Here is a 17,464-nt window from a genome sequence, read left to right on the forward strand (position 1 = left end):
TTAAAAACAAATACCCCTTTTGTTAGGACCTCCACTAGGCAAGTTTGAAGTTGGGACTGTTATTTACAAATAGGATATAGTTGGGATTATTTAAAACCAATATTTAGTATTTTTATGATCACTTGCTTAAAGTTGCTAGTTGTTATAGTTGAAGGTAATTTCGTTTTAAGTACGTCAATTTATGTGCTAACGTGCATTGCTAGGATAATTATTCTTACAAGCATTATTCGCTTTGGGATTGGCTACCTCAAAAGTTGATAATCTGTTATGTAGCAAGAAAGTGATCCCCATTATATGATTACTTTAAGAGCATATCATATGTAAAGTTTTAACTCTTTCTTTTTTTTATGTGATAATGATGTTTTTAAAATCAGAATAATTGTTGTAACTCAAAACTTTTGTGCGTAGTTAGCAATTCGAAACACCTAGAACTTGATTTTAAAACACAATTTGATAATCTGTAGCAAGAAAGTGATCCCCATTATATAACTATTGAGAGCATATTCTTCATATATTATTAACTAACAGAAATTTTGAAATCGGTGTTTTTTTATTAATTCAAAATGTTTGGATGATTGAAAACACAGGTTGATAAGATGTAGCAACACAAAAGACGAATTGGTCTAGTGGCAGTGGTCATTAATTCGAATCTTGCTTGAAGTATTTTGTTCTAGGTTGTGTCAAAGCGTTTTTTTTCCCTCTTAATTATGGGTTTCCTCTTGAATAGATAGACCGGGTCATCAAGTTCGGATGGAAGGGTGGGTGGTCCATTTGTCAGGCTATCCCAAATGTCCGAGTCTTTGTTGTTAGAAAGCAATAACAAAAAAACATAACGTATAGCTAAAAGTCATCACCATTAAATGATTTTATCAAGACCATAGTACATGTAAAATTGTAAATAATGATTTATTTGAAATCATAATATTTTATTGTGTTGTAAAAGACTTGAGCCTAGTTAACAATTAAAAACACAAGAACTAACCACCCACATGATACACATCAAACATTAATTTGTTGATAATACACACAAAAGCCAACTAATTTCCTTCAATCCGTCAGTAAAAATCATGGGTTTTTAATGACGGATAAATAATTTGTCATCAAAGAACTTTGGAGAGCCAAGGTCTTATCAAGTGGGAAGTAAAAAGGATACAATTCATATCTAACATAACAACTGCTATATTGAAGAGGTAGGTCCCAGCAGAGCCCAGTTGGACCCGCAGACTCACCTTGAAAAGGGACGTCTGCGCAGTTCAACCCGCAAGACTCCTTAACGGACGTCTGCGCGGTTGAACCCGCAAGACTAAACTAAAGGAACGTCTGCGCAGAAACCAACTGGATCAGCAGGACCCACCACGCTCAGAGACGTGACGTCCTCACGTGCGGTACGCAAGCTGTCCCCGCAGGAAACGCCTCCCAATGGTTTCCAGGTACTCCGCCTGTTCCCGCAGTTACGGATACCGGCCATCAGGGAAGGCTACCCGCGCAGCATGGCTACACGCACAAGGCTTAACTCTCATAATAATTCAGCAGTCACCAGAAGAAGGAATGAGCAAGCCGGGAACAGTCCCGCACAAAGGCGGGAGGGGGAATACTCCCGCCCAAATGAGCGAGTCCGTACGATACTGAGGATCTTTTACTGTACCTGACGAGGTATGGGCAAAAGATCTGACCAAAGATACGAGAGCTCATTGACAACAGTATGGCGAGCAGCATGCTCTCGTACTGTATGTCACTATTAGCCGCTACCTACTCACCAACTCCTGACATACCACGTGCATAGCCTGTAGTTGGTGGAAAAGGAATAGTACACAGCAGGCCTGGTCACTATCAGCCGCTGCCTACCCACCAACTACCAGCATGGCACGTGCGTAGGCCACAGTTGGTTGAACAGGAATGCTATTCAGCAGGCTACACCTCCTTGGAAACCTACCTTCGGCTATAAATACCCCAAATGGTATGATCATCATATCTTATCTTGTATTTACATATTATACCTGATATCTGCTCTAGCAATCTCTTAATATACATTTATATTTAAGAGCAATCTAGTCTGATTCTCACGCCGGAGGGTGGTCACAAGGAGGAACCCCCCCCCCTTCTCAGTGACGAGCTCACGGTGTCTGTTTTGCAGGTTATCAGAAGAACCATCTTTGCCGGGTCTAACCCATCGTGGGAAACATCTATCTAACCCCCAGGTTACCCGTAATCTGCCCGGGGTCCGGTTAGTGTTTCTTCATTGGCGCCATCCGTGCATAAAAGCTAGAACTTCATTTATTCAGTTTTTTTTTTTCAAACTTCTGGAAAGATGGTTAACGTTACTCCGGTCCCAATGCCAACGAGTTACCAGGAAGCCCCGGTAACCACAACCCCAGCTACTGGGGGGAACACCGGCGAGCACACAAATTTTACGAACACTACCGCGGTTACTCAAGCCGGGGCAAGTGCAGTAAATTTTACGAACACTACCCCAGTTACCCAAGCTGGGGCAAGTGCAGTAAACAACCATCCCCTGGGATTCAATAATACCCAGGTGGAGAGACAACAGACGAGACTCCCCCGCCAAACACTTGAACAAGTTAAAGCGTGGGCGGAGGCACGTCAGAAGGAATTCCAAGCTGAGTTGGACGAACGCTTGCGTTCCGTCCAACAGGCTGACGAATTTGGAAGCACTCGCCAACAGCTCAACATGAGCAGTGAGTGCGAGTCCTCGGACGATGATCAGGAGGAATCCGACACCGACGCAAACCCTCGCCTTAGGGCGAAAGGGAAGCGTAAGGAAACGGACTTCCAAACGAGAAGGAATTTCGAAGAAACCTTCAAACAAAGGAACGCGGGGGGAAACCCACGTGACTTCTCCAAAACCTTCAGACCAACTGCTGCAAACGCGGGAACATCCAAGTTTGCAAGGGACATTGCGGAAGCAATCGCCCCGAAAAGTGCCAAGCAGATGCCTAACATCGGCACTTATGATGGTATATCCGACCCAGATGATCACCTGAACAGATTCATAGCGGGGGCAACCGTCAGCAACTGGACGGAACCCACGTGGTGTTATATGTTCCAGATGACACTGGTTGGAGCGGCTAGAGCGTGGTTTGACCGTTTACCGGTCCACCACATCTATGATTGGGCGGACTTCCAACACAAGTTTAGCCAACACTTCAGTCAACAGAGGAAATATATTGAAGAACAGTGGACGATCCTCAACTGCGTTAGAGATAAGGATGAACCTTTACTAGACTTCATCACCCGCTTTAACTCGAAAAAGCTGAGTCTGGGCGTTATAAGCGAGGACCTTGTTCGCGCCGCTTTCATCCAAGGCGCCGAATACCCAGAGCTTATCCGCACGTTGACGGGTAAAGATGGCATGCCACCCACATGGGATGCCATCATGACGGCAGCCAAGCGCTTTGCCGAAACGGAGAAGCAACTGGGTGGGAATCTGCCCCAGACCACAAACTTCTACACGCAGAGGACTAGAGAAAACAATGTCCAGACCGCCTGGCAAAACAAAAGGAGGCCAAGCATGTGGCAGTCAAGGGTAAACTTTGACACCTCATCCAGCTCTCGCTCCCTATTAGGCGGAAGGGGTAATACACACCCATCAAGCCAACACCCCGGGTGGACGCCCCTCACCAAAAGCGTCACGGAGATATTTGCCACTGAGAAACTCCCATGGCCAAAAGCTCCAACGGTCCGACAACGACCTGACGCGGACCAGAGCAAATACTGTGACTTCCACGGCATAAAGGGTCACACCACTGAAAAGTGTTCATCTTTGAGGAATATTATCGAAACATTCGTCAAGGAGGGCAAACTTACACACCTGGTGGCATCAATCAGGAATAGAGGGAAGAATGACAACCGATACAAAAGCAACGGACGAAAGCCCGTTGACATCAGCATTCACATGGTTCGTGGTAACATCAGAGGAAGAAAAAGACAGACGACAGAACCATGCGCATGGAAAGAAGCTGAGGTGCGCTTCCCGCGAGTGCCAGGAGGACCCAGCAAAGAAGGCCCTATCGTCATCAAAAGCCAGCTGGGGCACTACATCACTTCCCGCACTCTTGTTGACAACGGTGCCTCATCAACAGTTATGTACAGACAAGCTAGATGATGAAGACAAGGAACGCTTGGAAACGGTCTACGCCTCGATGGAAGGGTTCGACGGCAGCACAAACACCCCTCTGGGTATCCTATCTTTCCCCGTCACTCTCACAGACGGAAAACTTTCCCGCACAGAGGATGTGGACTTTGTCGTAATGAGGAAGCCACACCACACGTACGACATTCTCTTCGGGAGAGACGGGATGGCAAGATTCAATGCCGTAGTATCTTCAGTCCACGGCATGATGGGATGGCCAACAGCTGAGGGCGTGGCGATGGTCACCGGTATTCCCCAGGTATGCATCGCATCTGTCTCATCAACACCCAAACCAAAGATGGCTAAACCCACCATCACCGAACCAGAAGAATGGGCTTTTAATGGAAAATACCCCGACCAGGCGGTTACCATTGGCCCAACAATAACTGATCCTACGCGCACATTACTCAAACGCTTACTACAAAAAAACGCTGACATCTTCGCATGGAAACCAGCAGACATGACTGGTGTACCTCGAAGTAAAGCAGAGCATAAGCTCAAGTGTGACCAGGCTTTTACTCCGGTCATACAAAAGCGTAGAGTAATGGGGGCGGAACAAGCTAACGCGTGTAGAACCCAAGTCAAGGAACTCCTTGACGCGGGCATCGTACGCGTTAGCAGATATCAAACTTGGGTTGCAAATCCCGTTATGGTACCGAAGTCTAACAAGCAATGGCGCATGTGCATAGATTTCAAAGACTTGAACAAAGCATGCCCCAAAGATTGTTACCCGTTACCCGAAATTGATCTTAAGGTAGATTCGTTATCACCGTTTCGCCTTAAATGCTTCCTTGATGCGTATAAAGGGTACCATCAAATCCACATGGCCGTTGACGATCAGGACAAAACCGCATTTCGGACGCCCGATGGCACATTCTGTTATCAAATGATGCCATTCGGACTTAAGAATGCCGGGTCCACATACCAGCGCCTGATGGACAAAGAGTTTCATGCCCAAATTGGGAGGAACTTGGAAGTATACATGGATGACCTGGTCATTAAAAGCCTTAACCCAGAAGCGATGTTGAAAGACATCGAAGAAACATTCAACACACTCAGAAGGATAAACATGAAGCTCAACCCGAGCAAGTGTTCCTTTGGGATGGAAGAAGGGAAGTTCTTAGGAGTCATCGTTACAAAAGATGGCTTCAGAGCGAATCCTGAAAAGGTCGAAGCCATTATTAAAATGGAATCACCTACTACCATCAAACAAGCTCAGACACTGAACGGACGCCTAGTTGCACTTAACCGCTTCTTGGCAAATCATGCGGATAGGTCGTTCCCATTCGTGTCGACGCTGAGAAACTGTCTAAAGAAAACGCACTTCCGCTGGACACCAGAAGCGGAAGCAGCTTTTCAGGAAATTCGGTCACGTTTGATCGAACTCCCAACGCTCACAGCACCAGAAGCGGGAGAGGAATTAATCCTATACCTCTCCGCCACAGATAGAGCAACCAGGGCCGTCCTGTTAGTCGAGCGAAAAGGCATCCAGATGCTAATCTACTATGTTAGCCGTCTCCTAACAGACGTCGAAACTCGGTACTCTACCCTGGAAAAATTAGTCTTAGCACTTGTACAGGCTTCACGCAGGCTAAGACGATATTTCCAAGGTCACCCAATTACTATTCTCACCAACTTCAAACTTGCAAACGTTTTAGGCAAACCCGAACTTTCGGGACGCCTAGCCAAATGGGCAATAGAATTGGGAGAATACGCGATAAAATACAAGCCAAGGCCAGCTATAAAAGGCCAGGTCTTGGCCGACTTTATTGCCGAAGTCCCCGCATAGCGGGAGAAAGAGTGCCAGGACGAGGCTCAACCCTCTCCAGCACTAGACATCGATGAAGTCTGGCGACTTCACACTGATGGAGCGGCCAGCAGCGAGGGCTCAGGCGCAGGGTTAAAACTTACCAACCCAGCAGGCCAAGAATACACTTACGCTATTCGACTAGACTTTCCAAGTACGAATAACGAAGCTGAGTATGAAGCATTCTTGGCCGGGTTGAGGATTGCGCGTAAAATGGGAGTAAAGAACTTGGAAGCCCATGTGGATTCCATGTTAGTTGCCAATCAGATAAACGGGACGTACACGGCCGTGAACGACACAATGGCCCTGTACCTCGCTCAAGCAAAAACCCTCATGCGCGATTTTAATGATTGTAAAGTCATACACGTCAAGCGTAGCGAAAACAAATCTGCGGATGCGTTAAGCAAGCTTGCGTCATTAGCTTTCACTCACTTGGGAAAGGACATCCGCATTGAACTCCTGGGAGCACCATCAGTCCCACACAAGGAAGTCTGTGTCATCCAAACCGGCACAGAAACGTGGATGACACCAATAATAAATTACCTTGCGGCGGGCATACTACCAGAGTCAAAAACACAGGCAAGAAAACTACGCTGTAAAGCACTGAACTATCAACTCATTGATGACGTCCTTTACAGACGTAACTTTCTTGGCCCCCTCCTCAGATGCGTTGACGACCAAGATGCCAACTACCTCCTAAGGGAAGTACACGAAGGCATCTGTGGGATACATGCAGGTCCACGCGCAGTTGTAGCTAAGCTAAACAACGCGGGATACTTTTGGCCGGGGATGCATACGGATGCGCTGGCGTACATCAGAAAATGCAGGTCTTGTCAGCTCTACGCACCCAACACGCATCGCCCGAAGAATGAACTTGTTCCAGTCACCTCTGCATGGCCATTTCAGAAGTGGGCCATCGACGTGACAGGCCCATTTCCCACAGCAGCAGGGAACGTCCAGTTTCTAGTGGTCGCCATCGACTACTTCACCAAGTGGATAGAGGCAAAACCCTTAGCCCAAACGACCGCGAAACATATCAAAAAATTCATTTGGGAATTTATCATTTGTCGTTTCGGGCTCCCACAGAATTTGGTGAGCGATAACGGCACCAACTTTGCTGACAAGAAGCTACAACAGTGGCTTAAAGAACTTCAAATCACCCACACATTTACCTCGGTGGCGCACCCGCAGGGTAATGGTGAGGTGGAAAGAGCAAATAGGAGCATCGTCGACGGCATAAAGAGAAGACTATTGAAACACAGATCCGGCTGGGTGGACGAAGTTCCACACGTACTTTGGGCACACAGAACGATGAAAAAGGCAAGTACGGGAGAAACCCCGTTCAGCCTCACTTATGGCACTGAAGCCATGGTCCCGGTCGAAATTGGTTTACCCTCACCAAGGGTCATGATTCAACCAGAGGACAATAATGCGGAAAGACGGTTAGACCTTATGCTAACCGAGGAACGCAGAGACTTAGCCGCAATGCGTGAAGAGAACTACAAACGACAAATGCAAAAGTACTACAACACGCGGGTAAAACTCTGCAACTTCAATGTAGGAGACTACATATTGCGTAACAACGAGGCTTCGAACCAAGATCGCCCAGGAAAGCTGACCCCTGTCAGGGAAGGTCCGTACGTTATCAAACAAGTGCTGGGAAAGGGCGCATACCGGCTCGAAAGGTTCGATGGCACTCCCGTCCCAAGAACATGGAACGGAGCTCAATTACGCAAATGTTACATGTAGATCAATTCCAAATTTGTAAAAGGCCCAGAGCCACTTCTAATGGAAATGATTCTCCTTAGAACATTGACGCTGATGATTTTACATTTATACTTGTAAACTTTCCACACGGATATGCCGGTCTTCACCGCATAATTACGAGGAAAGTCGTTGCGTGGGGAAGGCGGCAAAACCCGCATAAACCCAAAAAACGGCAAACCTTCACGCAGGTCAGTCATAGGTAAACTTTGGTCATTCCACTAAATGAAAGTGCCGGTCCTAACCGCACAAATCAGAAGAAGAAACCGAACCTATTGACAACCACACGTCGAACGGTTAACTTATCCAAAGCACTGGGAAAATTGCTAAAATAAACTAAAATATGCATGCGCAATTCATATAACGTTTATAACGCAAGTCTCAAAGATTCAAAAGTAAGCGGGAATATACCCCTTACCTTGGCAACCAAGTAACTATAAGACGGGTGCGGGTACAGTGTCAAGGCAAAACCCTTCACATACTTAGCACCCGCAGGGAATTGAAGCCAAGAATACCTCGGCAACCAAGTAACTATAAGACGGGTGCGGGTACAGTGTTAAGGCAAAACCCTTCACATACCTAGCACCTGCAGGGAATTGACGCCAGGAATACCTCGGCAACCAAGTAACTATAAGACGGGTGCGGGTACAGTGTTAAGGCAAAACCCTTCACATACCTAGCACCTGCAGGGAATTGACGCCAGGAATACCTTGGGAGTAAAGTAACTATAAGACGAGTGCGGGTACAGTGTCAAGGCAAAACCCTTCACATACCTAGCACTCTGCAGGGAAATGAAACCAAGAAGGATCTTCTGGGCCATGCTTGCACAAACGGGAATAACATCCCCGCATAGCGGGAACGTCGAGAACTAGATTGTTTGAAACTTCAAGATGAAATTGGTGGTTTTAACATAATTGATCACTATGTTCAAAACTACCAAAACCTCATGGAGAATCTACACAAGAGGTACTCAACGCTCCTGACTTGCGAGGAGGTTACAGACCTACCCGCATCATACCCAAAGATCAAGCAGAACAGTGGGAAATTCTGCGTGACATTAGGACTTCCGCGGGAAGAATCCCCATGGAAAACCTTAAAACTAAACCCTTTTCAAAAACCCTTTGCTTAAGTCCAAAAGTTCACCTCACTTTATTAAAAATTCATGAGAAGAACATTGGACTGGGGGGACTTGAAGAGGTAGGTCCCAGCAGAGCCCAGTTAGACCCGCAGACTCACCTTGAAAAGGGACGTCTGCGCAGTTCAACCCGCAAGACTCCTTAACGGACGTCTGCGCGGTTGAACCCGCAAGACTAAACTAAAGGAACGTCTGCGCAGAAACCAACTGGATCAGCAGGACCCACCACGCTCAGAGACGTGACGTCCTCACGTGCGGTACGCAAGCTGTCCCCGCAGGAAACGCCTCCCAATGGTTTCCAGGTACTCCGCCTGTTCCCGCAGTTACGGATACCGGCCATCAGGGAAGGCTACCCGCGCAACATGGCTACACGCACAAGGCTTAACTCTTATAATAATTCAGCAGTCACCTGAAGAAGGAATGAGCAAGCCGGGAACAGTCCCGCACAAAGGCGGGAGGGGGAATACTCCCGCCCAAATGAGCGAGTCCGTACGATACTGAGGATCTTTTACTGTACCTGACGAGGTATGGGCAAAAGATTTGACCAAAGATACGACAGCTCATTGACAACAGTATGGCGAGCAGCATGCTCTCGTACTGTATGTCACTATTAGCCGCTACCTACTCACCAACTCCTGACATACCACGTGCATAGCCTGTAGTTGGTGGAAAAGGAATAGTACACAGCAGGCCTGGTCACTATCAGCCGTGCCTACCCACCAACTACCAGCATGGCACGTGCGTAGGCCACAGTTGGTTGAACAGGAATACTATTCAGCAGGCTACACCTCCTTGGAAACCTACATTCGGCTATAAATACCCCAAATGGTATGATCATCATATCTTATCTTGTATTTACATATTATACCTGATATCTGCTCTAGCAATCTCTTAATATACATTTATATTTAAGAGCAATCTAGTCTGATTCTCACGCCGGAGGGTGGTCACAAGGAGGAACCCCCCCCCCTTCTCAGTGACGAGCTCACGGTGTCTGTTTTGCAGGTTATCAGAAGAACCATCTTTGCCGGGTCTAACCCCTCGTGGGAAACATCTATCTAACCCCCAGGTTACCCGTAATCTGCCCGAGGTCCGGTTAGTGTTTCTTCATATATATAATCCTACATCCTTTCTTACGGTCACAATAAGTTGGAAAATTCCCAACCGCGATCGCTAAGCATTGCTGGCATGAAAGTTGCGACAAATCTTGTGTACACTGCGACAAAGCGTAAAGTGTCACAAAATCAGACAACTTGGTCTGGTCTTTTGCATTACCTTTATTACCCGGTGCACTCGCTAATTTATTAATCCGAGACATAAGCGTCCCAAGAGCGTTATTAAACGTTTTCGGGTCGGTTACGTTTTCAACATTATAGTAAAACGTCCCATACCCGGTGTCAACTTGCCCAAGAAAGTTTTCGGTGTTGTACCTTATCCAACAATACTCGTACCATATCCTGGCATCGACTCGGTCGGGACATATTGTTTTGATTTCTTTTGCGGCAGTTTGGACGCAAGTCGAGCACTCTTCGTTGGGCACGTCTTGTCGGCATTGGGCTAGACCAAACACCTGGGATTTACCTGACCCGGATGAGGTTATGATGTAACCTGATTTGGAGGTGGCTTGGACGAGTGTGGTTAGGATCGAGTCAATGTTTTTAGTTATTTCTGGGTTGGTGGTGTTTGAGTTTTGGTTGCATAGTTGGGCAGATGGATCTGCTGATTCTACGTAGAGAATGCATAGGCTAAAGATAAGGAGATAATTATGGTTGTTAAACGACATTTTTTCTATGGGTGTTTTGAATATTGATGAGATATGTTGTTTATATATAGATAATAATCGTCACAGGCACTAAGTTGTCAAGTTTTCTTCAATCATTTTCAGTTATTAATTACCAATAAATTACGGTACCGTTTTCTTTTAAGGGTTTCAATATCGATTCTTGGCTTATGTGCACACTCTAAAATAAGGGTAATACAACCGTGAAGGGATTTAAGCTCAGATAATGGAGATGACAAATGTTATAATCATTTAAAACAGACACCGCTGTTAGTATTAAAAGAAAAAAATATCAATAAACTATTTAAATTACTAGTAGTTAAATAAAATAATACCACAAATTAGAAACTAAAAGTTAGTAGTCATGGGATGAAAAAATAACATTCCCATGTATAAAAAAATATTAATTTGGATGAAATTAATTACATTTAAAATAATCAAAAATGGTTAGGGTATTAAAGTATATAATCTACGGTCAGGATAAAAATACCTTACTCCCTTACTTGTCATGCCCTCTTTGCTGAAATTTCAATTCTTTAATATAACAATTTTATATGCGTATTACCCCTTCTAACACTATTTCTATGTTAAAATATTAATTATCAAATAACATTAGATATTTTATTCTCGATTCATAAAATTTGTGTAGTTTATTACGTAAATACACTATTTCTTTTTTAGTTTTAATTAACAAACAATATGAAATTGCTTTTACAAAAATGTAAACTATCACTACAAACTAATTGAAAAAAATCTCTAAAAAATAAAACAGTTAAAGTAAAAAAGAAACTTATTTTTAAATAATAGTAAATGCTAATTTTAAATAAGAAATAATGATTTTTCTATTTAAAAAAATATTAAAAAATTTGTTTTAAAATAAAAATAATAGAAGATAACAAAAATGACAAAAAAGAAACAATAAAGTTTTGAATCATATTAATGTAAAACTTAAAGAGATTGTATGTTTAGTAAACATGAGGGAAAGACGGGTACGCTTAGCAACACCTTTGATTTATTACTTGGATATTTGCTTACTTGAATGCTTAATTATTTTAGTAGCTGAGTTAGCTGATTTTAAAACCTGTTGAAAGATCTTAGATTATTGAAATTGGTTCATTACTTGTGGTCTGACCCGAACAAACCCTAGTTACACTTGAAACAATTTAATATTTAGCGGCAAATAAGCGCAAGCTAAAATTTTATGACACTTTGGAAAATCTTCTTGATCAGACTCAGGTAAATAAATTCCATTCAACCTTAAATATATGAAATATCCCTTAATAGAAACAAAACAATGCACACTCTTTGCATGATATTACGTTTTTATGTTTATTAATAATAATGTTAAAAGGGACACTTGTTGACTACATTTTCAATATGCTGACTTTTTGGGCATTATAAAAGTCAATAGTTTGGTTTTTGTTAAATGCAATGGGTGTCTTTTATCATCGACACATGACTAATAGTAATAATTACCACTAAAAGTTGGTTGTCAAGGAACACAAGCAATTCAAAGGTGATTGTTCGCAATGCATGAGCAATTGTACCTGCATAGTTGTGGACATTTTATCGTGGACATATATAGCCGATACTTTTGAACGTCTTTGTAATGGACTTGGTCAGTCAACCATTATTTGGACCCACAACGTCTCCACCATTTCATATGATAATTGCCATCCATTATAAATCTTCGGGTCACTTTCATTTATTTGATAAAAAAAGTTTATTTTTTTACAACTGGCCCATTGAAGTTTTCAAGTCGTTGCTAAAATCGTTCGAATTGTTATAGAGGTGTACACAGAAACCGGTTAACTGGTTTCTAACCAGTTTCTAACCGAAAATCTAACCGGTTACTAACCGGTCGGATCCTAACCGGTTACTAACCGATCCTAACCGCCGGTTAGTAACCTGTTTATAATATTGATTTCAAAACCGGTTACTGACCGGTTAACCGATTTTTTTATGATTATTTTATTGAAAACCGGTTTTTACCCGACCGTTTAACCGCTTTTTTTTTATTAATTTATCAAAACCGGTTATTACCCAACCCGATTTACTGGTCTAATCGGTTATTTCTCGCCAAAAAAAACCGGTTAGAAAATTTACCAGTTAACCGATACCTCTAAATTGTTAAGGCCGTTAGTTATTTGTAAAAAATAAAAAACAAAAACCTACACTGTTTTGGTCAAAAATTGGTCTAAGGATCATGTAACCAAATTCGTATGTGAGGATTGGTGCTTGTATGAAAAAATGATCAAAGTAGTAATTGTAAAGGTTGGACAACAAGATTTATACGAGGAAAAGCCCTTGGTAACTAGTATCCCGCCGGCATAAAAACCTCAGGTAGTGAAAACTATCACTACCGATTATATTAAGCTAAATAAGATTACAAGAGATGGAATCAAAGCTGATCGTGATTACAAAGTGTTCTTGCTGAGAGTTCTAGGTGTGCTAAAGTGTTGTGTGTTTGTGATCAGCCGTAATTCAATATAAATACAAAGGTTTACAACGGATAGTAACTAATTCGCTATAATCTCGGACACGTTTGTTTACTATTTCTTCATGACCGCTCATGAGTGTGGACGAGCTGGATGGACTTGGTAAACTAGTGTTTGGCTAATATAACTTATTAAACCTTTTAAAGAAGAAAACATGAGTTTTCATAAGTTAAGATAGAGTAACTTATGACAAACTCCTTATATAAGGTATAAGGAGGTGCAAATAAGGAATCTTAAACACCCCTTAACAGTTCGATTGCCTCTTATTTTTATTCACTTTTCATTTTAAATAAGATTTTTTACAATTTTTTTAAAATGATGCTTATTAAAAAAAACCCTTAAATAAAAGGCCATATATGATGGATAGCCTGTGGTCAAGATCAATTATATAAGATTTAAACATAAAAATAAATTTTAGTGACCTAATTGGAACAATTTATAAAGGTATTCATATTATATTTATATATATATATACATATATATATATTATAAATTCGGGCCTATCACGTTGATTAAGCCGAGGACGGTCACCCCCCTCTCTCAAAGTCGTCCTTGTCGGTTATCGGTTTTTGGCTAAGATGAGTCCGGGTTTTGATCATGTAAAAGTGAAACTAGTTCTGGTGGTTCCAGTTCAATTCCGGGTCTGGGAACAATATTCTGGAACAGGAACTTGGTCTGTCTCGTAAATAGTTGCTCAAGGTAATTAAAGATAGCTTACGTTGTGATTCTATAAATGTTAAGCAATTAAAAACAACTAGTGGGAAGCCCGCGTGTTCGGTAGGTGACCCAGTTGATGTTAGATTTCTTTGTTGTTACAACTGTTAGTGCTCGGTTTTGTGTCTCGGTTTTTGTTTAAAGAATTATTATATTAGAAATAATGTATAGGGGTATTTTGGTAAATGTATATCATTCGTATGACGCATTCGTTAAATGTATGTCACATTCATTAGAGTAGCTAATAACGAATGTGACCTTTCGTTAATGTATCCCTCATTCGTTATGAACTTATAAGATTGAGAAGATGAATGTGGTCATGCATTAAGTCTTAGCGAATAGATAATGTATTGATAATGAATGAGAGCTCATTCGTTAGACCTGTCTAATCGATGAGGCTCATCTCATATATATACCCTGTAATGTATTTCATAATTAAGAATTATTGATTATTGACATTCGTGCCTCGTTACTCTGCCCAAATACACTTAGAAACACACAATTAACGTAATCTCCATTGATCCATGCACGTAATCATATCTAAAGACTAGATCCTATCTCGTAAACGTATTGAATCAGGATCATATGGCTTCTCAAGTGGTATCAAAGCCATATTTTCTGATTGATTAGTGATTTTGAGTTAATTTTATGCAATTGAATCTCTAATTGAAGTTTAATTTGTGTGTAATTGTATCGGAATCTATGATTTAGTGTTACGGACTGTGAATCAGTCAATTACTCATAGATATGGTGATAATTGAATCTGATTTGTGTCTAGGGTTGTTCGCGATGGTCAGTTGATAATGTAGAACAACTTAATTGTAATTTTGTGTTGTTAATTGCAAGATTGATTTTAGGTGGGAATGTGTTAAAGGTTTCGACTGTTTTAAAGTCATAATTGAATGGAGAATTGGTTTAGATTGAGGTTTGGAAGGTCATGAGTTTGTTCGGATTCGTTGACGAGTGGGTTGGTTTCGGTTTGATTAAATTTGGATTACTTTCGAGTAAATTTTGGTTTAGAATTGGTCCGGATTGAGTTTGAAATCTGGAATGAAGGTTTGAAGACTTGAATAGCCATTTGTTAATTTCTTGACTCATTCGTTACAAGATAACTACTCATTCGTTCAACGGTTGTAACTACTTTGTGCCAACTGTCATTCCATAATAACTACTCATTCGTTCTAAAGGGTTTCATTCGTTAGTTTTACTCATTCGTTCTTGTACTTATTCGTTAAACTTCCGCATTCGTTCATCCTTGTTCGTTGAACTCATTCGGTTCTAAGCAGCTCATTCATGTGCACAGTAAATTTTTCATCATTTGTTATAAGTTCATTCGTGTGAACAGTATACTCATTGGTTTCTCTTTCGTTTGACTCATTCATTTCTTAAAGTATTCTCTTCCGTTAAGACTCGTTCGTTCACATTCTCATTCGTTACCTTGAACTTTCATTAATTGAAAACTTCAACCCTAAACTTTCAATATTAACATCATTCATCCTTCAACTGTTAAGATGGCAAAATTTTATGCACTTGCTTTCCAGACTGCAATGATGCAACAAATGCTCACTATGGATAATGAGATCGGGTCTCATACTAAAAGCCTGAAGCTCTTAAGATTAGTGATTTTCCTAGATGGGAACCCAGGTTTAGAGCTCATTTGGGATCTTTTCATCCTGAATGTGTTTGCAACTTGGATAATGTGTATAAAGCTCTAGTTGTTAGTGATAAATCTACAGGTTATGTTGAAAAAGAATTTCGTCTATATTTCGTTGATGAGAAGAAAGCTATTAACAAAACAAAAGCATATTCCACTCTAAATATGGCATTACCAGAAAGCATCTTCCATCAAGTCAGCAATATCAAGAACTGTGTTGCATTCTTTTAGCATCTACAGTTGAGGAGTATGGGAAATACCCAATAAAGCAAGAAAACGATGCTGAAATTTCAATTTGGAAACTATACTTTGCTGAAAAGTGAGACTGTAGAAGAGATGTTGAATCGTTTCTGTCATTTTATTGCTGAAATGACTAATCTGAAGATGGGCCAAGTGAGTGTGATAAGATTGATACCTTGAAGAATGCACTACCTCCATCATACTCAACCTTCTTGCTTGTCTTTAAGGAGAATGGTTTCTTCAAAAATGAATCTCTCTCTGCTATGGATTTTATCAATAAGCTTGAAGAGAGAGAATATGACCTGAAATGTCAAGGTTCTTCAAAGGACAACCAAGATCCTACTTTATATGGCAGATCTCTTCTTATGAGCAACAGTTCTGTTCCAATCAGTGCATTATATACCCAAGTTGATCAGGAAATCCATCAAAGTGGTAGTCCTAGTCCAAATGTATATTTCATGGCGTCTAGATCAGGTGGTTCTTCATCATCTGCTGGTGCGAGTACTCAAAGTTCAACACCACCAAATGTCAACATGAAGGAGGCAAAACAGTAGTTTGCCTTCATGTGTGCTTTCATGACATCGTACGAACAGTTGGTGGGTAGAAAGATTGTTACAAGTGAACTCACTGATGAGGACTATGACCAGTTGGTGTTACCTCATCAACAGCTATTTGGAATACTATCTCAGCAACAGTTTGTGCATTTGCTAAAACATCACTTGTCATCAGCACTTGAAGAATTTCATTGTTGAAATTATTTTCCATCTCTTTCTCTTCAGATGTTTCTTCGCCTATAAACACTAGAGCTAGATCTTTGGTACTCATTTCTTTAGGTAGATTACTCCAGTTAACAAATTCCTGAGTGAAGAAACTTGTCTTGGAGTTACCATGACAAGATGAAGATGATCCAGGTGTGGTAACTTGAGCTAGCTGAACATAAGTGTTAACGGGTTACATGAAAGGAGGTTGAACAAACTGCATCTGCTGCATTGGTTGATGGGTGATATTGATACTGATACTGAGGACCAGTATTAGGCACTGTTGAGGTTTGAGCGTGGTTATTGAATGATTGTTGTGATTGAGGATGGAGAGTTAAACATGGATAAGTTATTAAAGGCTGGACATGATTGGGACTAGGGATGAGATCGGTACCGTACCGGTACTGAAAATCCCGGTCCCGAAATTTATAAATTCTTGGTACCGCTACCGGTACCGAAATATTCGGTTCGGTACCCGTACCGAGACAGTACCGGTATTGAAGGTAAAATTCGGGAAATACTGGTACCGATTTCGTACCGGTACCGGTTCCGTACAGGTACCAATCGGTATCGGTACCAAATTTGCCCATCCTTAATTGGGACTAAGCACTGACTAAGTTCTACATTCCCATGCAAAGTGTGCTAGTCTGCCACACTTATGGCATGTCATTTCCAACTTATCATAGCCCACTTTTGTGAGTGTCACATGTAACCATACAAAATAGTTTACAAAATAGTTATCGGTAGTAGTTGTAGATTTATAAGAAATGCTGTTTTAACTTGAGGCATTTTCCATGTTATTAAACTTCTCTATATCATCTACAAACATTGTAAATAAAATTTTTAATGTTGTATTATAGATAGTTTTTTTACTAAACCTAATTGAGCCAATATCATTAGAGCAACGTCGATTTCGGTACCGATGGTGTTCGTCTCGTTAGTCGTCAATCTGTTATGCGTTGTT

General features: G+C 41.7%; 1 protein-coding gene across 1 annotated transcript; it reads right to left on the reverse strand.

Moving 5' to 3' along the window:
- Positions 1-1,032: 1,032 nt before the first annotated feature.
- On the reverse strand, positions 1,033-10,670 carry LOC143577607 (cysteine-rich repeat secretory protein 55-like). The gene is made up of 2 exons (XM_077061393.1): positions 9,972-10,670; positions 1,033-1,183 (listed from the first exon to the last, which is right to left on the reverse strand). Exons 1-2 carry the CDS (start codon positions 10,637-10,639, stop codon positions 1,066-1,068), a joined length of 786 nt encoding a protein of 261 aa, XP_076917508.1. The 5' UTR covers positions 10,640-10,670; the 3' UTR covers positions 1,033-1,065.
- Positions 10,671-17,464: the final 6,794 nt, after the last annotated feature.

The sequence above is a fragment of the Bidens hawaiensis genome, unplaced genomic scaffold (genome assembly GCF_021521415.1).
Source record: "Bidens hawaiensis isolate Kalapana, Puna unplaced genomic scaffold, B.hawaiensis_p1.1 tig00028746_1, whole genome shotgun sequence".
Taxonomy (NCBI): Eukaryota; Viridiplantae; Streptophyta; class Magnoliopsida; order Asterales; family Asteraceae; genus Bidens; species Bidens hawaiensis.

Coding starts and splice junctions, on each gene's coding strand:
- LOC143577607 (XM_077061393.1), bottom strand. CDS start 10,639: ATGTCGTTTAACAACCATAATTATCTCCTTATCTTTAGCCTATGCATT. Junction 1,184..9,971: donor AAGAAAGGATGTAGGATTAT/ATATATGAAGAA, acceptor CCTACCTCTTCA/ATATAGCAGTTGTTATGTTA.